Source organism: Calonectris borealis, chromosome 1 (genome assembly GCF_964195595.1).
Source record: "Calonectris borealis chromosome 1, bCalBor7.hap1.2, whole genome shotgun sequence".
NCBI classification, from domain to species: Eukaryota; Metazoa; Chordata; class Aves; order Procellariiformes; family Procellariidae; genus Calonectris; species Calonectris borealis.
Window position 1 is genome coordinate 123,496,473 of NC_134312.1, and position 18,540 is coordinate 123,515,012.

At 41.5% G+C, this 18,540-nt stretch overlaps 1 protein-coding gene and 1 long non-coding RNA gene across 5 annotated transcripts in view; both read left to right on the plus strand.

Moving 5' to 3' along the window:
• Positions 1–18,540, plus strand: part of FUNDC1 (FUN14 domain containing 1) — a 65,920-nt gene that overhangs the window by 35,517 nt on the left and 11,863 nt on the right. For 2 of the 4 annotated variants that reach the window (XR_012677273.1, XM_075173866.1), the window contains exons 2-3: positions 12,458–12,614; positions 14,515–14,590. Coding sequence is in view for 3 of the 4 variants with exons in the window: in XM_075173866.1 (XP_075029967.1) it covers positions 12,458–12,614; positions 14,515–14,590 (233 nt within the window). In the remaining variant the exon portion in view is untranslated. Of the gene's footprint in view, positions 1–10,051; positions 10,202–10,767; positions 11,695–12,457; positions 12,615–14,514; positions 14,591–18,540 lie in introns of those variants that run through there. The other 2 variants (XM_075173877.1, XM_075173884.1) reach the window with 2 other exon arrangements.
• On the plus strand, positions 2,634–9,443 carry LOC142093024 (uncharacterized). The gene is made up of 3 exons (XR_012677275.1): positions 2,634–2,916; positions 5,149–5,226; positions 8,014–9,443. It is a non-coding gene; the product is annotated as an uncharacterized LOC142093024 (long non-coding RNA).

Genomic DNA, 18,540 nt, shown 5'->3' on the forward strand with positions numbered 1-18,540 from the left:
TTCAGCAGTTGTCTCTTGCTCACCTGCGGTGCCAAGGAGCCACACAAGGTATTTCCAGGAAAACTGACCAGCCGGCATCAGTACAGCCGCCAGTCCCCCAGCAGGAAATTCCCTCCAGTTTTGACCTCGGCCATGGAAAGGACAACCAAACCCGCAGCACCGGTAGTCTGCGTGGGGTCTTACTCTCGGCTCGTCTCAGCAGAGAAAAAGCACTAGGCATTGACTTATAGCCAACCTTTCTCACCAAATGTTGTAAAATAGGTGTTTCACCAGATTGGCAGCCAGGAGTTTGGTCCTACGCTCCTAACAGACAGGAGCCAAATGGCCCACAAATGAAAATCCTTGTCTGCTTCAAACTGTGCCGGTTCCTTTATTCATGGAGGTCGCAAGTATCCTACACAAAACTCAACACCGATCTGGTTCCTGCACACACCCCCAAGGCGATTCAGCCATCTGAGCAGCGACACTTTCCTCACCCTGTTCGCCCCGGAAACCTACCTATGTTCAAAAGTCCTTGTAGGATCCGTCCTCGGTTATGCTGTGGCACGATGCATTTCACATGAAGACGGGAGCAGCCTTAAGGTTTTTATATACATTGACATACACATGAAAAAGTGGATACTTTCTCTCGTTCCAGGCACTTGGACTATAAATCTGCAGAGAACTTGAGTCAACATAACTTTCTTAGCATGTTAAAAAGTTCAGACTGTGGAAGGAAGACATTTCTGAGAAACAGATTTTAGTCTTTGAAATAATTAGACTGAGCTGAACAGATTTTTGGCATTATTTGTAAGCCAGTCATTGTTCAGCCTTTGTACTTAGAAGAGCAATTATGACTCCTTTGGAAACATCCTTAGTTGAACTTTTAAAATAATAAAAACACTCCTCCATAAAGACCACATCAACATATGGTTTTCGTAACGACAGCACAAACAAATCACCCACTCATCAAACACATTTAGGAAGAAGACAGGAACAAACAGAACAAACAAATTTTCTAAAGATTACTTACTGGTCCTGATCAATCAGGAAAAAAAAAAATCTAAATTGAATTCAGGAACTGCCTATGGGATATAGAATACACATAAAATATGCAAAATACAAATAAGCAAAAACATAAATACCACCAAACACTGTAAAGCAAGGTTTATAGGTAATGTGCTGCAAAGTTGTATTTCAACAATATTGAGCTGCTGATGCCCAGCTTTATGATCCACTCACTAGTTTACTTTTTAACTTTGGTGATATGTCATGAGTAAGCAAGAAAGAGATAAAGTATGTCTACGCTAGTGATCGTTATCAGAACATCCCCCCTGGTTTCACCACCGTCCTGATAACTCCAGGGTGACGTCCCAGCTGAACAAGAGTTGGTGGGTGATGTGCATCCCTGCTGTAATTCCCTCTGGTAGATGCTGCTGTGTGGTGACTACGTGGGTGTTAACTATTTTGAGTTTCATAGACCCCTGCCACCTTTCTGTGGCTCCAGCCAGCGTGGCGTAGCTCTGTGGTGCATACTGACGATTTGGTATCACTTCAGAGAAGCAGAGTCCCAAAGCATATCTATCTAGGCCTCTGGAGCTTAATGCTAACACAGAAAATACCCTGGCAACATAACCGTCCATGCTTTCCAGGAGCCCGGTCTTGGGGCAGTCCTGAAAGCATCCACATCTTCAGAAATGTGGAAGTTGAGGTAAATGGACACAGAAAGGTTTCAAACTATAAGTCACTCCTGGTAATATATAAAAATGTACATGCACACATACATACAGAAGGCCTATACCTTTTCATAGCTTCAATTTTCTCACCACTTTCCAGCACCTTTTAGGTACTAGCCAGGTTTTTCCGGAGCCTGGAAGGACTCCCCTTCTCCTTTGTGTCACGACATCTGTCTCTCTGCTTACTGCACCTTTTTATGCATATGCTGGAGACCGTGCCCAACAGCTGCTTCTCCATAACCTCTTCCTCTGCCAGGCGACATACAGATCAGTCCTCCTGCATGACCTATGTCCGTGCAGCACCCGTACGGCTTCCTGGAGCTGAGCACTGAGAAACAACTTGGCTGCCTCAGCTTCCACACAACTCCCTGCGAAAACTTCAGCCAAACCTTGGCGTACAAGAAAAAGGGAGCAAACAAGCTCCACATTCAAGATGAGGTTTGCCATCTGACAAATACCCAGAGAGAGCCATCAGTATGAAACAGAATTTAAAAAATGAACATAAGCAGATTCCTCCAGGAAGCGATCCTGCCTGCATGTAGGTCTGTTGCTCTTGCTTGCCCTCATCCAACTGAGTATGTGTTTTGTGAATAGAAGAATAGACATGCTAGTTTTGATTCCAGTTGGAAAGCGGACCAAGCAAATCTCTCACACTTGTCATCCTCCTCCGAGTAACTCTAGACAAGACTGAATGAGAACAGCATTAAAACACTGATGGCTGAACTGGAGTCCTTGCTACCACGCTCTCACTGTTGCTGCAGCCTGTAGGACTGGGCAGATGGTATCAGCGCCAGGAAATACTTGGCAACCAAAACTTCTGTAAATAGAGCCAGAGTGTCTTGCTTATTGTCAATGCAATGAGTTAATGACAGGAAGAGAAACTAGGTTTCCTCCTCTAATTCCTACCCATTCCATTTTCAGGTTCAGTCAAACTCAGGATTGCTGCTGCTGCTGCAGATGTTCAGCTCAGGATTATGTCCCAAATAGCTTCAGCAGACGGCATTGCCTCTGTCCTGCCATGTGCTGAAAGCTCTGCACAGCAGTGTTTGGTCTTCTTTAGGGGGGCGTAGCTCTTGCTCTCCAAAAATCATTGATGAGTCCTTGGAGAGACCGTAAGTGCTGAAGATGATCGGTGGTGATGAGTCACGGTGGGCGGAATACTTCCACGGAAACAAATACTAATGAAAATCAGGCGGAAAAGGTGACCATTATCTGTCTTTGAACAGTTTTATCAGAGGCAATGTTTGCTTTCAATTTTTGTCAAACTGTGTTACTATTTTATCAGAGGTCAAGATTTGAGTATTTAAAACCTGGAAAAATTAACAGTGCTACTGGAAACAATGCTGTGATATAGTCTACTTTATTATTATTGAGCTTTGAAAGGTAACTAAATGACAGTCTGATCCTTTGGGGAATTTCTCAAGACTTAATCTTTGTCATAAAGAAATTATTTAAACTTATTTGACATTGCTGTTGTGAAGTTAGGAAAAGTCTTGGTGACAGAGTACCGTTACTCTGTACGAGTGCAATAAGGAATGGCTCTCTGATTTGTCAGTCTCCCTCCCTTGTTGCCAGGGGTCTCAACCTTTGCAGGACAATTACTCTTGATAAACAAATCTAGTTCACCTAATCTCAGGGCCGCTAAAGTAAGCTAGTCCTTTGGGCAGAGAAACGTTATTTTGAGATCTGCATCTAGGAAGGGGATACAGCCACAGGGAATGGGGCAGTTGGCGGCAGTCATGTACTCCGGAGTCTCATGTTTGACTGTCTTGGCCATGTGCATGTTTCCAGTTATCTGGGGGAAATGTATTTAGTTTTATTTCAGCCAAAAATAGGAAGCGCTGAAGAAGCTTTAGAAGGACTCTTCATAAGCTTGAGGTGAGCTGAGAGCAGCCAGGTGTTTCAGTGAATGTTACCTATGATTAGCAGAGCAGTATATGATTGAAGGTTTTTCTTCACCAGCAGTGATGACTCACAAGAATTATCTTTTCTCTTTGTATACTGTCTAGTGTTTACTCATTACAGTTCTGTATTGTTTTTCATTTCTTGCAAGGAAATGAAAAACATTATTACCACATTTCCCTTCAGTTTAGGATTTTTAACCTTTTCTTGGTGCGGGGCTTCACAAACAGAAAAGTCTGAAATTCTTTGGGCTCTTTGCCACTCAGATGGCATTTCTGGAGGGTCCTCAACTCTTTCAGTGTGGATTGTTTCTAAATCTGCCCTGCTCAGTTATTATCCTATTACTGTTAGCTTTGTAAAAAGCTATGCACAAGAGTTTTATTTTTCTCTTAATTGTTTATGTGCACTTACACTACAAAAAACTTAATAGGAGCATCTGTTCCTATTAAGTGTGGAAGTGGTATGTGTGATTGATTCATCATCACAGCTTCTCTAAAAAACTAATTCCTTACATTTTCTTTGCAAGACAGACTGCCAGAAGGTCCTCTGTCAGTCCATGTTCTCACTCTCTCCATTGGTTTGTCCGAGAACTTAAGTGACAGTGGCAGGGAACTCCTGAATACCTACAAGATATAACAAGGGAATTGAATATTTGTCTCTGAAGGACAACTTAAAAATAAAATATATCACTATATTCATGATCAGGGCTAAGAGCTGTTTAAATAATTTCTCTAAAATAATACAGTATGACAGTCAGTACCCTTTTCTGAAATTTTATAATATGGATATACAGTAGACGAAAGGTTATCTCCAGAAAGTTAAAAACCTTTTATTTTTTTACTTATAATAAAACTAAAAAATTAAGAACACAAACTTTGCAGAACTCTTTAAAAAAAAAGAAAGAAAAAGTCACTTCGCATATACATGAAAAAAGTTTTTAACAAGAATATGACAGGAACTGCGTCTCACTGAGACCTGTATCGCATTAAAGACAACCTTCCAGTGCCTTGCAAGACTTTCTGCTTTTTTAAGACTCTCAATTCCCCTCCCTGCCCTCTGTTTGCCTAGGTAATCACAAGAAGCCTCAAATTTAGCTCAACGCTCCAGTCTTCATTAAGCATTTTGACTGTGCAAGATTAACCTTCATGAGTCACAGTAGTCATCTCCTTTTGCAGTCTGCTCCCACTGCTTAAGTATTAGCTACCTCCCAGAGAGATCCTAAAGCAATAATAAGCTTAACTTCACCAGACGTGCGCTCTGCCGCAAAACTAGCTCCCCTCTTGCCACAATCTCAGCATTTGCCACATGCATGGCATACAGACTGTCCAAACGCATTGATGGGATTTATACAATAGCATGAAGTCATGGTTAAAGCTCTGTGTTGCAGTCCAAGCCTAGCAACAGATCAGAGGTGAGATCAAAAGATTAATGGATAATCAGCTTGCATTTTTAACAATGTTGTAAAAAAAAACAATGTGGAAAGATCAATCTTCCCCCTTAACTTCTTATTTTTATTTCCTTACTTTTCCAGGTTAGGGTCATGGGAATGTATCCTGCCACAGCCTTACTTGACACTAACCGTCGTTTTCGTTTAATTATTAAAACGCAGGTAATGTGGATCCAGTGCATCTTGTTTTGGAGATGCCTTTGGTTCTTGCCCATTTAAAAACCTCTCACAGCACACTAAACTTGAGGTTTTTCTTTTTGTACCTATTAGTTTAATCCTTCGGCAAGAGACAATTTAAACTCCTGCTATTTAATCTAGACAACAGACATCCCTTTCTCCGCCCTTTCCTCCTCTCCTCATACATGGGTTGTGGTGAGAATTTCTAATTGAAATTTCATTAGGATAAACAAATTAAGATGAAAGAGATTGTTACAGGATTAGAGGACTACAAAATGGAAAAGCAGAATTCATATGATGATCACAAAACAGAAAAAAATTCTCATAACTAAACAACATTTTACAAAGCTAAGAAAAACAACAAAGGAAGGTTGAAGACAACCAATACAAGCAAGCCAAAAGTCTCATCAGGCAACAGCACAAAACAGGAGGATATGTATCTTTTAGCATAATAACTACAGGGAGGAGGATCTTCATTTTATCATCTTCCTAGTGCATCACAGTTTGGATTATGGCCCCTCTCTACTAGGCAAGCAAGAAAGAGCTGGGATAACTCCTGGTGAAAGCTTTCACTCCTGCTCCAAAACCAATCTGGCGGCTGTTGCAGAAGGATCATAACCTCCAAGAGTCAGAGTCTGCTGCCTTCCTACAACAGCCCTTGCCCAGGATCTCGATGGACTGAGAACCCAAATCCCTTCCCGTATCTGAGAAGACATTTCTCTGTCATTTGCCAGCCTACTGAGCTTTGAATAACCACATGTCCAGTCTGGTTTTTGAAAAGGAATCATCCACTCCTTCCAATATGTTTATTGCCAGGTTATTCAAACTGTATTTACTAGGTTAAATCTGCTGAGAATGTAAGTTTCATTCACATATATGGCCTAGTGAAGATGGCTTGCAGTGTGTGTTGCCTACAGTTGTTATAATTAACCACGCAAGACGGTTAAAAATTCAAGCATGCGTGTCCCAGCTTGGAAGTCTGGTTAGCAGCACAAAGGAGCTGTTAAGATTGGAGTCAGGCAGGCGTTTGAAGGTTAGAGGGCTCTCCTCTGCTTTTAGCTTTTTGGGTTGCTTACTGTGGGATTTTTTTAGTATTTGCAAGGTAAGCATGCCATGTATGTTCCCTTGCAAGCCATGGTAGTGAACTTGCTTGTCACGGATACATGGTCAGATGGTGGATGCACAGGCTGAACTTGTAGCCAGGGATCGTAGAGTAAAGAGAGCAATTTTTCTGTACAATTCTTCTGATGCTTGTTTCTAAAGAGCCTTTAAGGGTGAAGCCAAAATGTGGCCTGAGTTTAAATTGCCTACCTTTCCTTGAAAAATTTGTCCCTTTGGATAGCTTGAAGGCGGCACCTATGTGCACTTAATTTTCATTGGGGTTGTTCATACAGCTGCAACATGTGATCTCCTCAGTAAGGTCTAACACAATTATGCCAAAGATTACGGTGGGGCTGGTCAAAATCCCTCCAAAATATTCTGGATCTCTGGAGCCACTAGGTTTGCTGCCTCTGCACACGTTGTGAAGTTTGCAGGAAGCAAGAGCAATCCTGATGGCGTTTTCTGTGCTGGCATCAAGCCAATCCTGCAAGCAGTGCCCACAGATCCCGTGCAGCCCTAAGGCATGCTCAGCGGCCACCCAGGAGCCGCTGAGGACCTGGCTGAACTACCCACCGTGACTGTGGTTGCCAGAGACCTACTGCACCCTACACAACTGGTAGCCCATTGGGAAATGCCTTCTGTTAGGAAGCGGGTGCGTCCTGATCCCACAAGAGAGATCCTGATCCCAGAAGAGAGATACCAGAGTCCCGCAACCTGCTGAAAGGTCTTTCTCTGGCTCTTTCCCAAATTTCTTCTTTTAGCTTGTCACACTGCCCTGACTTGGCAAGAGGGGTGCAAAAGGAGGCAGGGCTGCCCGGGGTAGCTGTGTGGTACACCCAGGTGGGATCAAAAAAACAAGCGCAAGGACAGTCTTACCAAAAATGCTGCAAAGGCTTGTGGGCTGGGCGACGTGTAGTGTGAATGCCCTTGATGAGATGTGTGGGTATCCTGAGAGTACAGCACCGTGGGGTATGGCCGAGAGAAAGGTGCAGCCATTTGTATCAATGAGGAGAGTGAGCCCAGAGATCAGAGGGACCTCAAGACAGTGGCATTAAGTTTAGAGCAGTAGTTGGACCGCTAATTGCACATGAGATGCAGGCACAGCCTAACAGATAAGTCACAAGACAACACTTGAACTTCAGACCAAATTCAGTACCCAGCATTTTGTCAATACACGCCTAAGTACTTAAGACAAACTCCATTCAACAAGCACACCACCACTTTGTAGTTTCAGTCTCCAAGTTGATGCAAACAGAAGTTGCATGTAGAATATAATGCAGTTTCTCATATTAATCTTTAAAAAGTATTGATCATGTACATCTCTGCCTTCTGAAGGGAAATTAATATAATTGTTTGTACAGACATGAGAAAAGTCATCTGCGAAGTGCTGCTGCATGATCAGCTAAAAATAGTGAAACCACATACTAAGAATTTGAGCAACAGAAAGCAGAAAAATATCTCAGCCAGCAGGCTCATACAATCCACACACAACTTTCTAGTCGCCTCCCTTACCTTACTGGCATCTGACTTGGAAATCTTGCACAGACTTAAGACCGTCTCTGTCAGGCACGGGATAAGAAATTTCAAAGCGCTGACTGAGATGATGGTTCAAAACAAGGTGGCTATAATGACCATCCTGAAAATCCTTTCTCTCTATTATCTCTTCTAGAGTCTTGTCTACTCAATGAACCAGAGAAGCGAAAGGTTGCAGGACCTCCACAGGGACACGCTCAGCCAGAAGAGTAAACAGTAGTAAAAAATTATCTCCTGGGATCTCCCCAAGATACAGAAACAGAGGTGAAAGCCAGCCATAGAAACTGCTGTAGGGTTTGCAACTGCATCAACAGTTGCGAAACTGAAAACAGCCAACAGGTCTGCCTGCGTTAGTCGAAGCACCTTCCCTGTTCTCCTAGCCAGGAGATCCCCTGCTACAGCAACCGGTATCGTGCATGCATACGCTCAGGTATAAACCCAGACTGACAACAATCAGGAAGACCCAAAATACCTAGATAATGGGAACCTTTTCTAGAGATACCATGGATGAGTTAGCTGGGTTGCCTTTTGTGCAGTCTTGGCATCGTGAAGGAAGCCAGGAAAGCAGCGTTTTCAGTTTTGTTAGCATGCTGCCTTCCACTGTTAACTATAAGGACTGCGTAACACACTCCAAACTCTTTTTTTTTTTATAAACTGCTAGTGTTAGAAAAAAGATTGTGATTCATTTAGCAATAAAAGTCAACAAGCTTTTTGTTACTGACTGGGAAATGAATACAAAGAAAAAATATTTTATGCTTAAACATGAAAAGTCCAAAGATGTTAGGTGTTTGTCAAAACAAATTATATGAGACAAATTTGTGTTCCATACACAAATAGACTTATTGAAAATCCTAAGGAAAATGATATATTACCTAGTTCTCTCTGGCATGCTATTACCTGATTATCATGATGGCACATGTTTGTAATAAAAATCAGTTAATAAGCAAGCCACTATTTTATACACGAACTTCAAATTTTATGGGCTAACTTCAATCTCAGAGCTGATTTAAGAAGTACCTTCATGTAGAACATATGTTTTTCTTTTTTTTGCACGTCTGTTAAGGCTGGTGTAATTAAGGGGTTAATTAGAATCTTAAATGCTTTGTTCGCATGTTGCGAGGTATGTCTCACTCTATAAAAATAGCTTTATCATATGGGAAAAAGTGGGGTTTTTTCATTATAATTGCCTGTCTTGTGTATTGGCAGCATGAGAGTCCAAATGAGAGACTATAAACATTTTTAAATAATCCGTTTCCAATTTTCTTGTATTATTTATAATAATTGAACTCTCTTGCTTTCTTGATGTTCATATTGCCATAACGTTCCTGAAGCTGTACTTACTGTGTCGGCTACCTCTACTCTGCGGCTATAAAGGTTGTATGGAGCTGCACACAATAAAAACAAAGTAAATGCAGTGAAGTAAAATTGTGTGGCTTTTAGCCCACCAAAGCAACACCAAAAGCATCCACCTTTGCATCGGAGGGAGTAAACTGCGGTCAAACGATTCCGAATTTCACTTTTTTTTGAGTGTTTCATGGCTTACATTGACTTTAACCTTTGTTCTTTGAGGGGCCTTGCATTTTGTTTTCTTTTCTGGTTATTAATTTTTATGGGACGGTTCATGCCCATGGCAACACGCCGCCTGTTTTCAAACGGCCCCGCGCGTGCGGTACACCTCAGCTATGTGCGGCCTGCTGTTTGGCGATGACCACCGCCACCCCTCTACTCCTCACCCATAGAAAGAGTTATTCTGAGACTTTCTGAGGACCTTACACGTATCACCAGGGTGAACACGTCTCCCACCGAACAGGCAAGAAGCCCCAGCCCCGGCCACCACACAGCGACTCAGCGGGAGAGCCGCCCCTCGGCCCTGCAGCCTTCAGCCTCCCGGGGCAGAGGGGACGCCCCCACCCCCGCGCTGAGGCGCTGACTGCAGAGAAACCGAGCCTGAGGGCGCCGGCCCCGCGCTGAGGCAGGGCGGCGGCCTCCCCCCGCCCAAATGGCCGCCCTCCCCCACCCCCACGGGGAACTACAGCCCCCACAGTCCTCCCCGGCGCCGGGGGACCCGTGACGTCACCCGCCGCCTCGGGGAGAGTCCCCGAGCGCGCCTCGCGCTCCCGCTGGGGGAGGGGAGGGTGGCGGGCGCATGCGCGCTGTCGCCCCGCGGCCGCAGAGGGGGCGGTGCCGCGGCTGGGAGAGAGCCTAGAGCGGCGCGGCCGTTGGCAGCGCGGAGCGGCCGTTTGGGGGCGGAGCCAGGCGGCCCCAGGCCCGGCTCCGCTGTCAACACCAGCCAACATGGCGGCGCGGAGGCCCCGCACCGCCTCAGGTCAGTGGGCTCCCCGTGGGCTCGGGCGCGTCCGCAGCGACGCGTCCTGTCCCGTCCCGTCCGGTCCCTTTACGGGAAAGGGCAGGAGGCATGGCGGCCGCCCTTCCTCTCGGGGGGCAGCCCGGTCCCCCTGCCGATGCCGGCGCCCGGAGGCGGGGGAGGGATGGCCCGGGCTCTGCCCCTCCCCCGTCCGCCCCCCCGTCCCCATGGCCGGTGGGGGAGGGGCGGGGCGCCTGCGCGCCGGGTCTCGCGCGTCTCCGTCGGCCCGTCCGCGGGCTTCGCGGTGGCGTCCCGCGGTTGAACGGCCGCAGTCCTTTCTAGGCGGGAGCGGTGTGACAGGGACGGGCAGGAAGCGGCAGGCCCGCGGGTGAAAGCCGCCTTAAAAGCGGAGTGCTGGCAGAGCCCTCACGGCAGTACGGCGACAGAGAGTCGCAGGTGCCCGGCGCGGGCATCGGCGGGGCCTGGCCGGAGGCCTGGGGGCTCCGGAACCGAACCTGCGGGGCGCGCTGGGGAAGCTAGGAGCGGCTTACCTGGCCTCCGTTGTCTCCACACCTTCTAACGTACAGATCTTTAAGTGTGTTGGAATAGCCTTACGGTGTAACGCCTTGGCAGAGTTTTATGTGCGTGAAGAGTATGCATGATATTATCCTGTGAGGAAAGGAATAGTTTTTTATCAATAGAAAATGCTCTAGCATTATTATTATTTTCCACACAATGTGTTGTACCTGTGTGAGTTTTGATTTGAATAATAGTTCAGGGGCAGAATTAACGGAACTAACAGATTATGATGGCGTTTTTATGTTTTTCACCATTTAAAGATGTTAAACAGTTTGCAGTCGATACCTCAAAGTTGGAAAGAAAGAAGATTCAATAACAACTTTTTAGTATTATAGGTCTTGCTATTTATGTTTTAGTACTCGAGAACACTTAGGTGATAATAAAGGGAAAGAATTCATACCTACTTGTGTGTTTCTTGCATTCTCTAACCTTTCACCCATACTTTGAGTAAGAGTTGAAAAAAGTTGCTGACACTATTAATAGAATGTTTATATCTACAATCTTTCTTTGTAATTCTAGGTAGTAATTTAACTTCTCTTCCTCTTTGGAATGTCCCAGCATCGTTGCTGAACTTACATTTCACCTTAAATATATTTAACTGATGTGGGCATTAATTCATCTTTTTATGTCCACAGACCTATGATATGCTTTTACGTTTTTTTTTTTTTTTTTAAGATTTAACTATCTCTTCCCTTTGATGTTTGAGTGTATGTGGTATTTAGGATCTCTAATTTGAAGTTGTAGGAGGCCTATTTTGAAAATGTTTATTGTACTTGTACTTGTACTGCAAGTATAGAACTTAATTGAAGTCCCAGCTTCATCCATTTCATCTGTTGTGGAAAAGGAACAGAAGTGTCCATTCTTGGCTTATTAGTATATGCTAACGTCTAGCCCTCTGAGGAGAACACTAGGCCAGAAGTTCTCAATCTTTCAAAGTTTTGGTCTATCCAGAAGAGATGTGTGTGCTTTCTCTTAAGTTAGACATGTTTCACATTGCTTAAGATCATAAAAGCAATTGTAGTAGGGCAGATGAAAACCCAGCATCCTGTGTCTGAAAGCCATCAACTGCAGGATAAGCTAAGAAAGATTTAACAGGGTAAGCATGTAGTGATACTTTCTCTGATTGTTTTTAATGATTTTCGGCCCAGGACCTCATTAGCCATGGTGGTTGTCTTTGTGTCTGACAGCCCTTGGTGGATTTTCTCCCCTCCCCCCCTTTAATTTGTTTTGTTGTTATTTGGAGTCCACATCGGCTTTTGGTATCTACAGCATCCTGCAGCGAGCTTTTCCACAGGTTAACCAGGGCTTCTGGGGGGTAGGGGGTGAAGGAGGGGAGAGGAAGACTTCTTTTTTTTGTGTTGAACAAGCTACCTTCTAGTTTCATCTGATACCTCTTGGTTTCTGTATATGAACAGGTAGGAGATTCCTGTTCACCTTTTCTGTGCCAGTCGTGGATTTTATAGATGATACCTTCCCTATAGTCTTCTCTTCCTTACCTTGAAGATGACGGCATAAAATTTCAAAATGCTTTGTTCTGTGAGCTGCTGGACCATAGGTAGCCTGTATGCTGCAATTTAAACCATTGAATTAGCCAGTTAATACCAAAAACGGTTCTGTTAATATTTGGGGTTTTTACATAGATTGTTAACTTATTGTATAACTGAAAAAATAACTTTTTTCTTTTTTTTTCTTTTTAAGAACATGAAAGTGACGATGATTCCTATGAAGTGTTGGATTTAACAGAATATGCACGGCGTCACCATTGGTGGAATCGTGTGTTTGGCCGGAATTCAGGACCAATTGTAGAAAAATATTCTGTAGCTACCCAGATTGTGATGGGCGGTGTGACTGGCTGGTGAGGGAGCATCACTTTTCATAACTGTGCTAGACCTTGTACTATTCTTAGAAGATCCCTTTCCAAGGCTATTTGAAGCAGATAAATGTATCTTCTCTAACGGGATTTCCTTTATCATTGATCAAGATTATTCATGCGTGAACAATTTCTTAACTCATTACTCTGACTCATCATTTTAAAGTGTTTTGTAGTATTGGTAAAACACCAGTTAGCTAATGGAACTCGTACCAATTATTCCGAAAAGAGTTTGGGGAAATGTCAGAACTCTAAAAGTAGAAAGAATAAATGGAAAATTACCGCATATAACTTTTGTTTGTATGGAAAGCATATTTCCTTACTAGTGTAGATTTAGAAACCTAGTTATGATATTATGGCTAAGACATATTTTATAGGTAAAAGAAATGAAGAAAAATGTGTGGCAGAATATACTTTTAATTAAGAGCCCCATTTTAAAGGGATTTTTTTTCCTCTAAATTCAGCTGAGTCCATTTTGAAGAAATTAACAGTCTGCTCTTATGTGAACTGAAGAGAGATACCACAGCATAGTTATGCTAAAATAATTAATGGTGAAAGCTAGACAGTAAAGATGAGAACTTAAACTGGAAAATGTGGCCACAGTCTTAGCAGCTATATCAAGGTATTTGTTATTTGTCAAAGGTATTTGAATGGTATTGATCTATTCCAGTATTCTAAAAAAATAAAGTTCAGTGAAAAACAACATTATGGTAGCACAGTAACTTTTAAAACAGAATTATGCAAGATTTAGAAGATGAAATAGACTAAAAATGAAATAGTGATGTCCAGGCTCAGCACAGCTTTGAGGAGTACAGGCTTAGCTTTCAGTCTAATTTTTTTTTATTTGCCTCTGTAGCCTTAAAATTATTTTTAAAAGTTAGATGTGTGTACATGAACTCTGAAGCTTCTAGGGAATAGTTCATCTGGCATACATAAAAACCAGCTTATTGAAAGATATGGAAACTGTACGTTTCAATATCTGTAGATGTATATACTCTGTGTGTGTATTCATGTATATAAATATGAATTCACTATTCATGTGCAGGGGGAAAAAAATTCCCCTGTGTGTGTGGGCTGGTGGCGGGGGGCGGGTCAGATACCAGCAGAGTTGCCCAGAGAAGTTACGGAACCATCAGCCTTGGAAACACTCAGTGGTTGCCTCAGTTAGGACCCTGAGCAACCTCACTGAGCTTGGAGGTCGTATCGGACTTTGCAGCTGGCCCAGTTTTGGGAAGGTGGCAGGACCAGGCAATCTCCAGAGGTCCCTTCCTGCCCAAACTATTCTATGATACTGGTATCTGTGCTGTTCTCTATTTGATGTGGGAGTGTTTGGAGGCTGCGAACAAGATACTAATTTTCTAGTTGCTTTTCATCGATTAAAAATAGACTAAGGTCATGTCCCAGTAGAGGGGCCCAGCTGATTCTAACTCTTGTGGTAGGGATGTAACTTCTTTTTACCTGAGATACTTAAGTTATGGGTTGCGTGGTTAATATAAATGATGGTATAACATACTTACCGTCCATTTGGGAACAGTTACAATGGCACTGTTATATTATTACATCGTGCTTTATTAACATGCTACATTTAACAGCAGCATGCAGCTTTTGTGTATAGGCAAGGTCTGGAGTTCTCAAGCTTGCTTTAAAGGGGCTATCAGACAGCCATGAACTAGCAACCATTACTGATGTTGTCTTGTGTTAGATATTGCTAATTAAATGTTGTTTGTATTAAATATTCTGATTTTCAAATTTAAGAATGTGAAATTATACATTTGCTTTGTTAAATGAAAAAATAGTAATAGTTGTAGTCAGGAATTTTGAAGTGTGGCATTGTTCAGCAGACAACTTCATTGGACTGGGTTTTTTTTTGTTTTGTTCTCCTAAGGTGTGCGGGATTTTTGTTCCAGAAAGTCGGAAAGCTTGCAGCAACTGCAGTAGGTGGTGGCTTTCTTCTGCTTCAAGTATGTAGCATTTCATGCTTTATAAGTTGGCAAATGTTATTTACTAAATAATAGGAAAAACACAGCTGTTGGGTAAAATTTAATTAGGAAGGCTTCTTATCTACTTCTTTTTAGTCTTATCAATCAAAAACTTACATTTCAGCTGGAATATTGTGTACAAAAGAGGCATTTCTAAAAATCAGTGGCAAATCAGAATCTATTCTATCCTGTAAAATAGTTTGTAGTAAGCCAAAAGAAACCTCTGTGCAGAAACTGAGATGCTGTATGTGATTCAATATTGCCAGATTAGAGGAACTGCCTGTCAACCTATGGTTAGGGAGATCAAGGAATTTAAGGCTGTATTTATTTTAAATAGGTTTGAGGATTTTATCAGTGCTTTAGAAGAAGTAGGCTTCTCTGGCAGTTGGTTGGAGGGCATGCCCTGGTCCCATTGTGAAGCCATGTTTTTCTCTTTTCTCCCCATGCTGTATTTAGTAGTTATACCTGTTGAACCTCTGAAGCTTTGCTGACTTCTGATAGCTTCATTGCATTCCTCTGTTCAATTGGATTTCAAGTCTAGAAATTTTTAATGATGTTATCTGGCATGACCATTTGCATTTTTATCAGGTATTGTGGTTAGGGGAGGGCATTTTTCCAAAAAGCTTTTAAATTAGATGAAGAAACTTTAAGTGAAGGAGAATTTCACATATCCTTCTGTAAGATGCCAAGTTATTCTTATTTTTTTTTTACTGGCATTTTTCATGTCTTATTACCTGTGAGCTCGTCATTTTTTCTCAGATCATTCTAGAGGAAATAGACCAGTGCCTACTTAGGTTCATGCAAATAATATACCATTTTTTGAGGCAGGATGTTAAAGATAGATTTTTTTTTTTTTTTTTTTTTTTTTTTTAATTCTTTCCAACATCACCCTGGAGGATTTCTGAAAAGCGTATCCCACTTTTAGTTATTTCTTTGATTGTAATGGCTGTTGCAGACAACCATTGATCAGGAAGGCTTGGGTAGTACCTCTGATGCTGCTGTGTAATGCATTAAAATGTCACAGTTGTGAGAAGTACTCTTATTTCCTTCATGACCATGTTCTCTACTGGTTTTGGGTTTTGTTTTGGTTTTTTTTTTTTTTTTTAAAACTCCTTGTTGAACATATAACTGAACTGCAGCACTTACGTGAGAATATATGCCCTTGGAACTATTTGGTGTAAGTTGTTTTCAACAAATACAAAGTGTATTTTATTTTGAATTACTCAAAAGCAAGCGTCAACAATGTAAAAAGTCAAAGAGAAATAGTTTTGATATGAAGCTCTGTAGTATTAGCATTCATTCCACTTCACCATTGTGCATTGATGACCTTTTTAAACCTCCTGGAAATCACTGGGTATTGGCCTTGTACCTAAACATAGGGATGAATTTTACAAGGGTGTTGAATCTGAAATGGTTTAGAATCATCCAGATGTAAACTTTTGGCAGAATGTGCTATGCCAGCAAATGAATCAATTTGATGGAGTACTCTGGACTTCTTTAACCCATAATGTATATTTCTGGATCATGAGGGAAGATCTTTTTTGTTATATATATATGTGTGTGTGTGTGTATATATATGTATATGCAGTGGATCTTGAAGTACTCGTCATGCTTCTCATCTAGTTGACTTTAAGATCAGAATCTCTGTTCCCATATTGTATGCCATTGGTCTTAATTCTTTTAATGATAATTCTTATCTAAACATGACTGAAGAGCCTACAGAACAGAGGCCTCGCATCCAGGGGTAGCAGGCAGAATGTTGCCTGCAGGTGCCTTCATTAGTATTTCTGACTACAGGAAGCTGAAAAGTTAAAACTAAGACCTATAGACAAAGGAAAATAGAAATTGCTTAAAACACATTATTTGTGCAGTATTTTTGCTTGTTGAGCTGTCAAGTTTGGGGAGCTTTCCTGTGCATAAAATAGATTTGCCATGTGTTTGAGTGTCTGATTTCTTAGCTGATCTCATTTACAGTGTATCTGAAAAGGAATATTATCCAAGAGGAAAAATAAGTTGCATATTTTGATTGAGTTGTCTATATCTTTAATTAAGATTAGATTCTCTTGGAAGGGAATGAAGTAAATGCCTTGGTCTTCCATTTTAACTCAAAACATTTTGCATTTTAAAGCTGAGTCATAAATTCTATAGTATAATTACATTTCTGTAGTCTTTAATTTTTTAATTTAAAGATCACACATCATGATTTTTAATTTCCCTATGAATACATGTTCAGCGCTTCCCCTGAGTGGGCAGGGGAGTGTTTCAGCACGTGACTAGAAACTTCCTTTTTATCTGTAAATTTCTCTGAAGTTGCAGATTTCATTTCAACTCCTGATTGCAATATTGACGTTGTAATTACCTGCTAAAACAAGAAGAACTACAGAAGGCAAGATTCTTGGCTAAAGCCCATTCAATGAAACATTTCTGTCCTGAAACTAAAAAAATGCATTTTTTTTCTTCAGCGTGTGATGACTTCATCTCAAGAAATCTAGTAGGAAACCAAAAGCAATACATTTTTGGAGTGTCAGTTTGTACAAGAAACAAAAAAGATTTTTCAGATTTTTGTAAGTGATCTAGAAATTTTTCAGTCTTAATACAGATTAAATGAAAAGTAGTCTGAGGAAGAAAATAAAGATGACATTAAGGAATTTGCATAGTTTTTCAAAATTAAGATCTGTTATTACATCTTTGTGCTGGATACGTCAACAGCTTAATTTGATCAGTTGAATATCCTTTTTATTGAAATAGATGTAGCTCTTCAAATATGCTGGTGTAAGACCAATACCCAGGCACTGTATTAAGGAAAGTAGAATTCATTTCTCAGAGCAAGTAAGGGATTTTCCTTGTACAACTTCTAGTTTATACAGCACGGAGTTTAGTGAAATCCTGAAGAGTATTGAAGTATGAACTCATGTGGTTCTGCTGTAATGAGTTGGTTAAAAACAATTGTTCTTAATAAGCACCTGTTCTCTCTGTGTTTTTAAACTCCTGTATCTTTAATAATGGTTCCATTGCTTTTTGCTCTGCAGTCAACACACAAATTGCAGTTTTTTCCATTGTGTGTTGTCTATATTTAATCATAAAATTGTATTTTTGTTCGATTATTTTTGCTTTCACTAATAGATTTTGCCTCATTCCATTTGCATGCCATTGGTGAATTCAATTCAATTCTTCATTAAATTATTTTCTAACTGAAGAAAAGTAAATCTTTGAAAACACAAGCAGCAAAATAAACTCTAAGATATCCTTGGCTATATATTGTACGGAGGTTTGTTGATACCATGCCATGAGGGTGTTGTGGCATCTCAGTGAAGTGGGGAGAGAACAACATGCTTCTCGGGGTGGGGTCTTAATAAGAAAGAGTTGTGTTCAGTTTTGCATTGAATATTCCACTTCACAGTTGATGTCTGCAGACTTTGAGGGAACATTAAGTGGAACAACCAAAGCAAATGGTAGTTGGAAGCTAGCCTTTTAAAGAAATACCATATTTCTGACAGGTTTTGATGTGAAATGGAGGGGCATCGTTTCTCTGCCTTTGTAAAGTGGAGTAGTTTCACTGGTTACAGTGGAGCTGTGCCAGCAGATGGTGGCTGAAGATACAGCCTCTGCAGTTAAACTCTTACAAAAAATGTTGTATCATTTCTCAGTTCCTCCTTATGTGTATATTGAAGTTAGAGATTTGGCAGATCTGTTCTGGAAACTGGTTAAGTGTGATGGGGGTTGCTACCTGTCTAAATACCAGAAAATGCCTAGAAGTATACATGGCTTCTAGATGCTGCACAAGCAACTGAACACAGGGAGCTCACCTGTACCTTCTGGGTACCTTTTTTAGTATGAGAGATTTTGTCTTTGAGGAAATTAAAACTCTTTTATCCCTTCTTGCCATATCAGGTTTTTGCTCGTAAATGTTTTTTTCTCATTACTCTTAATAT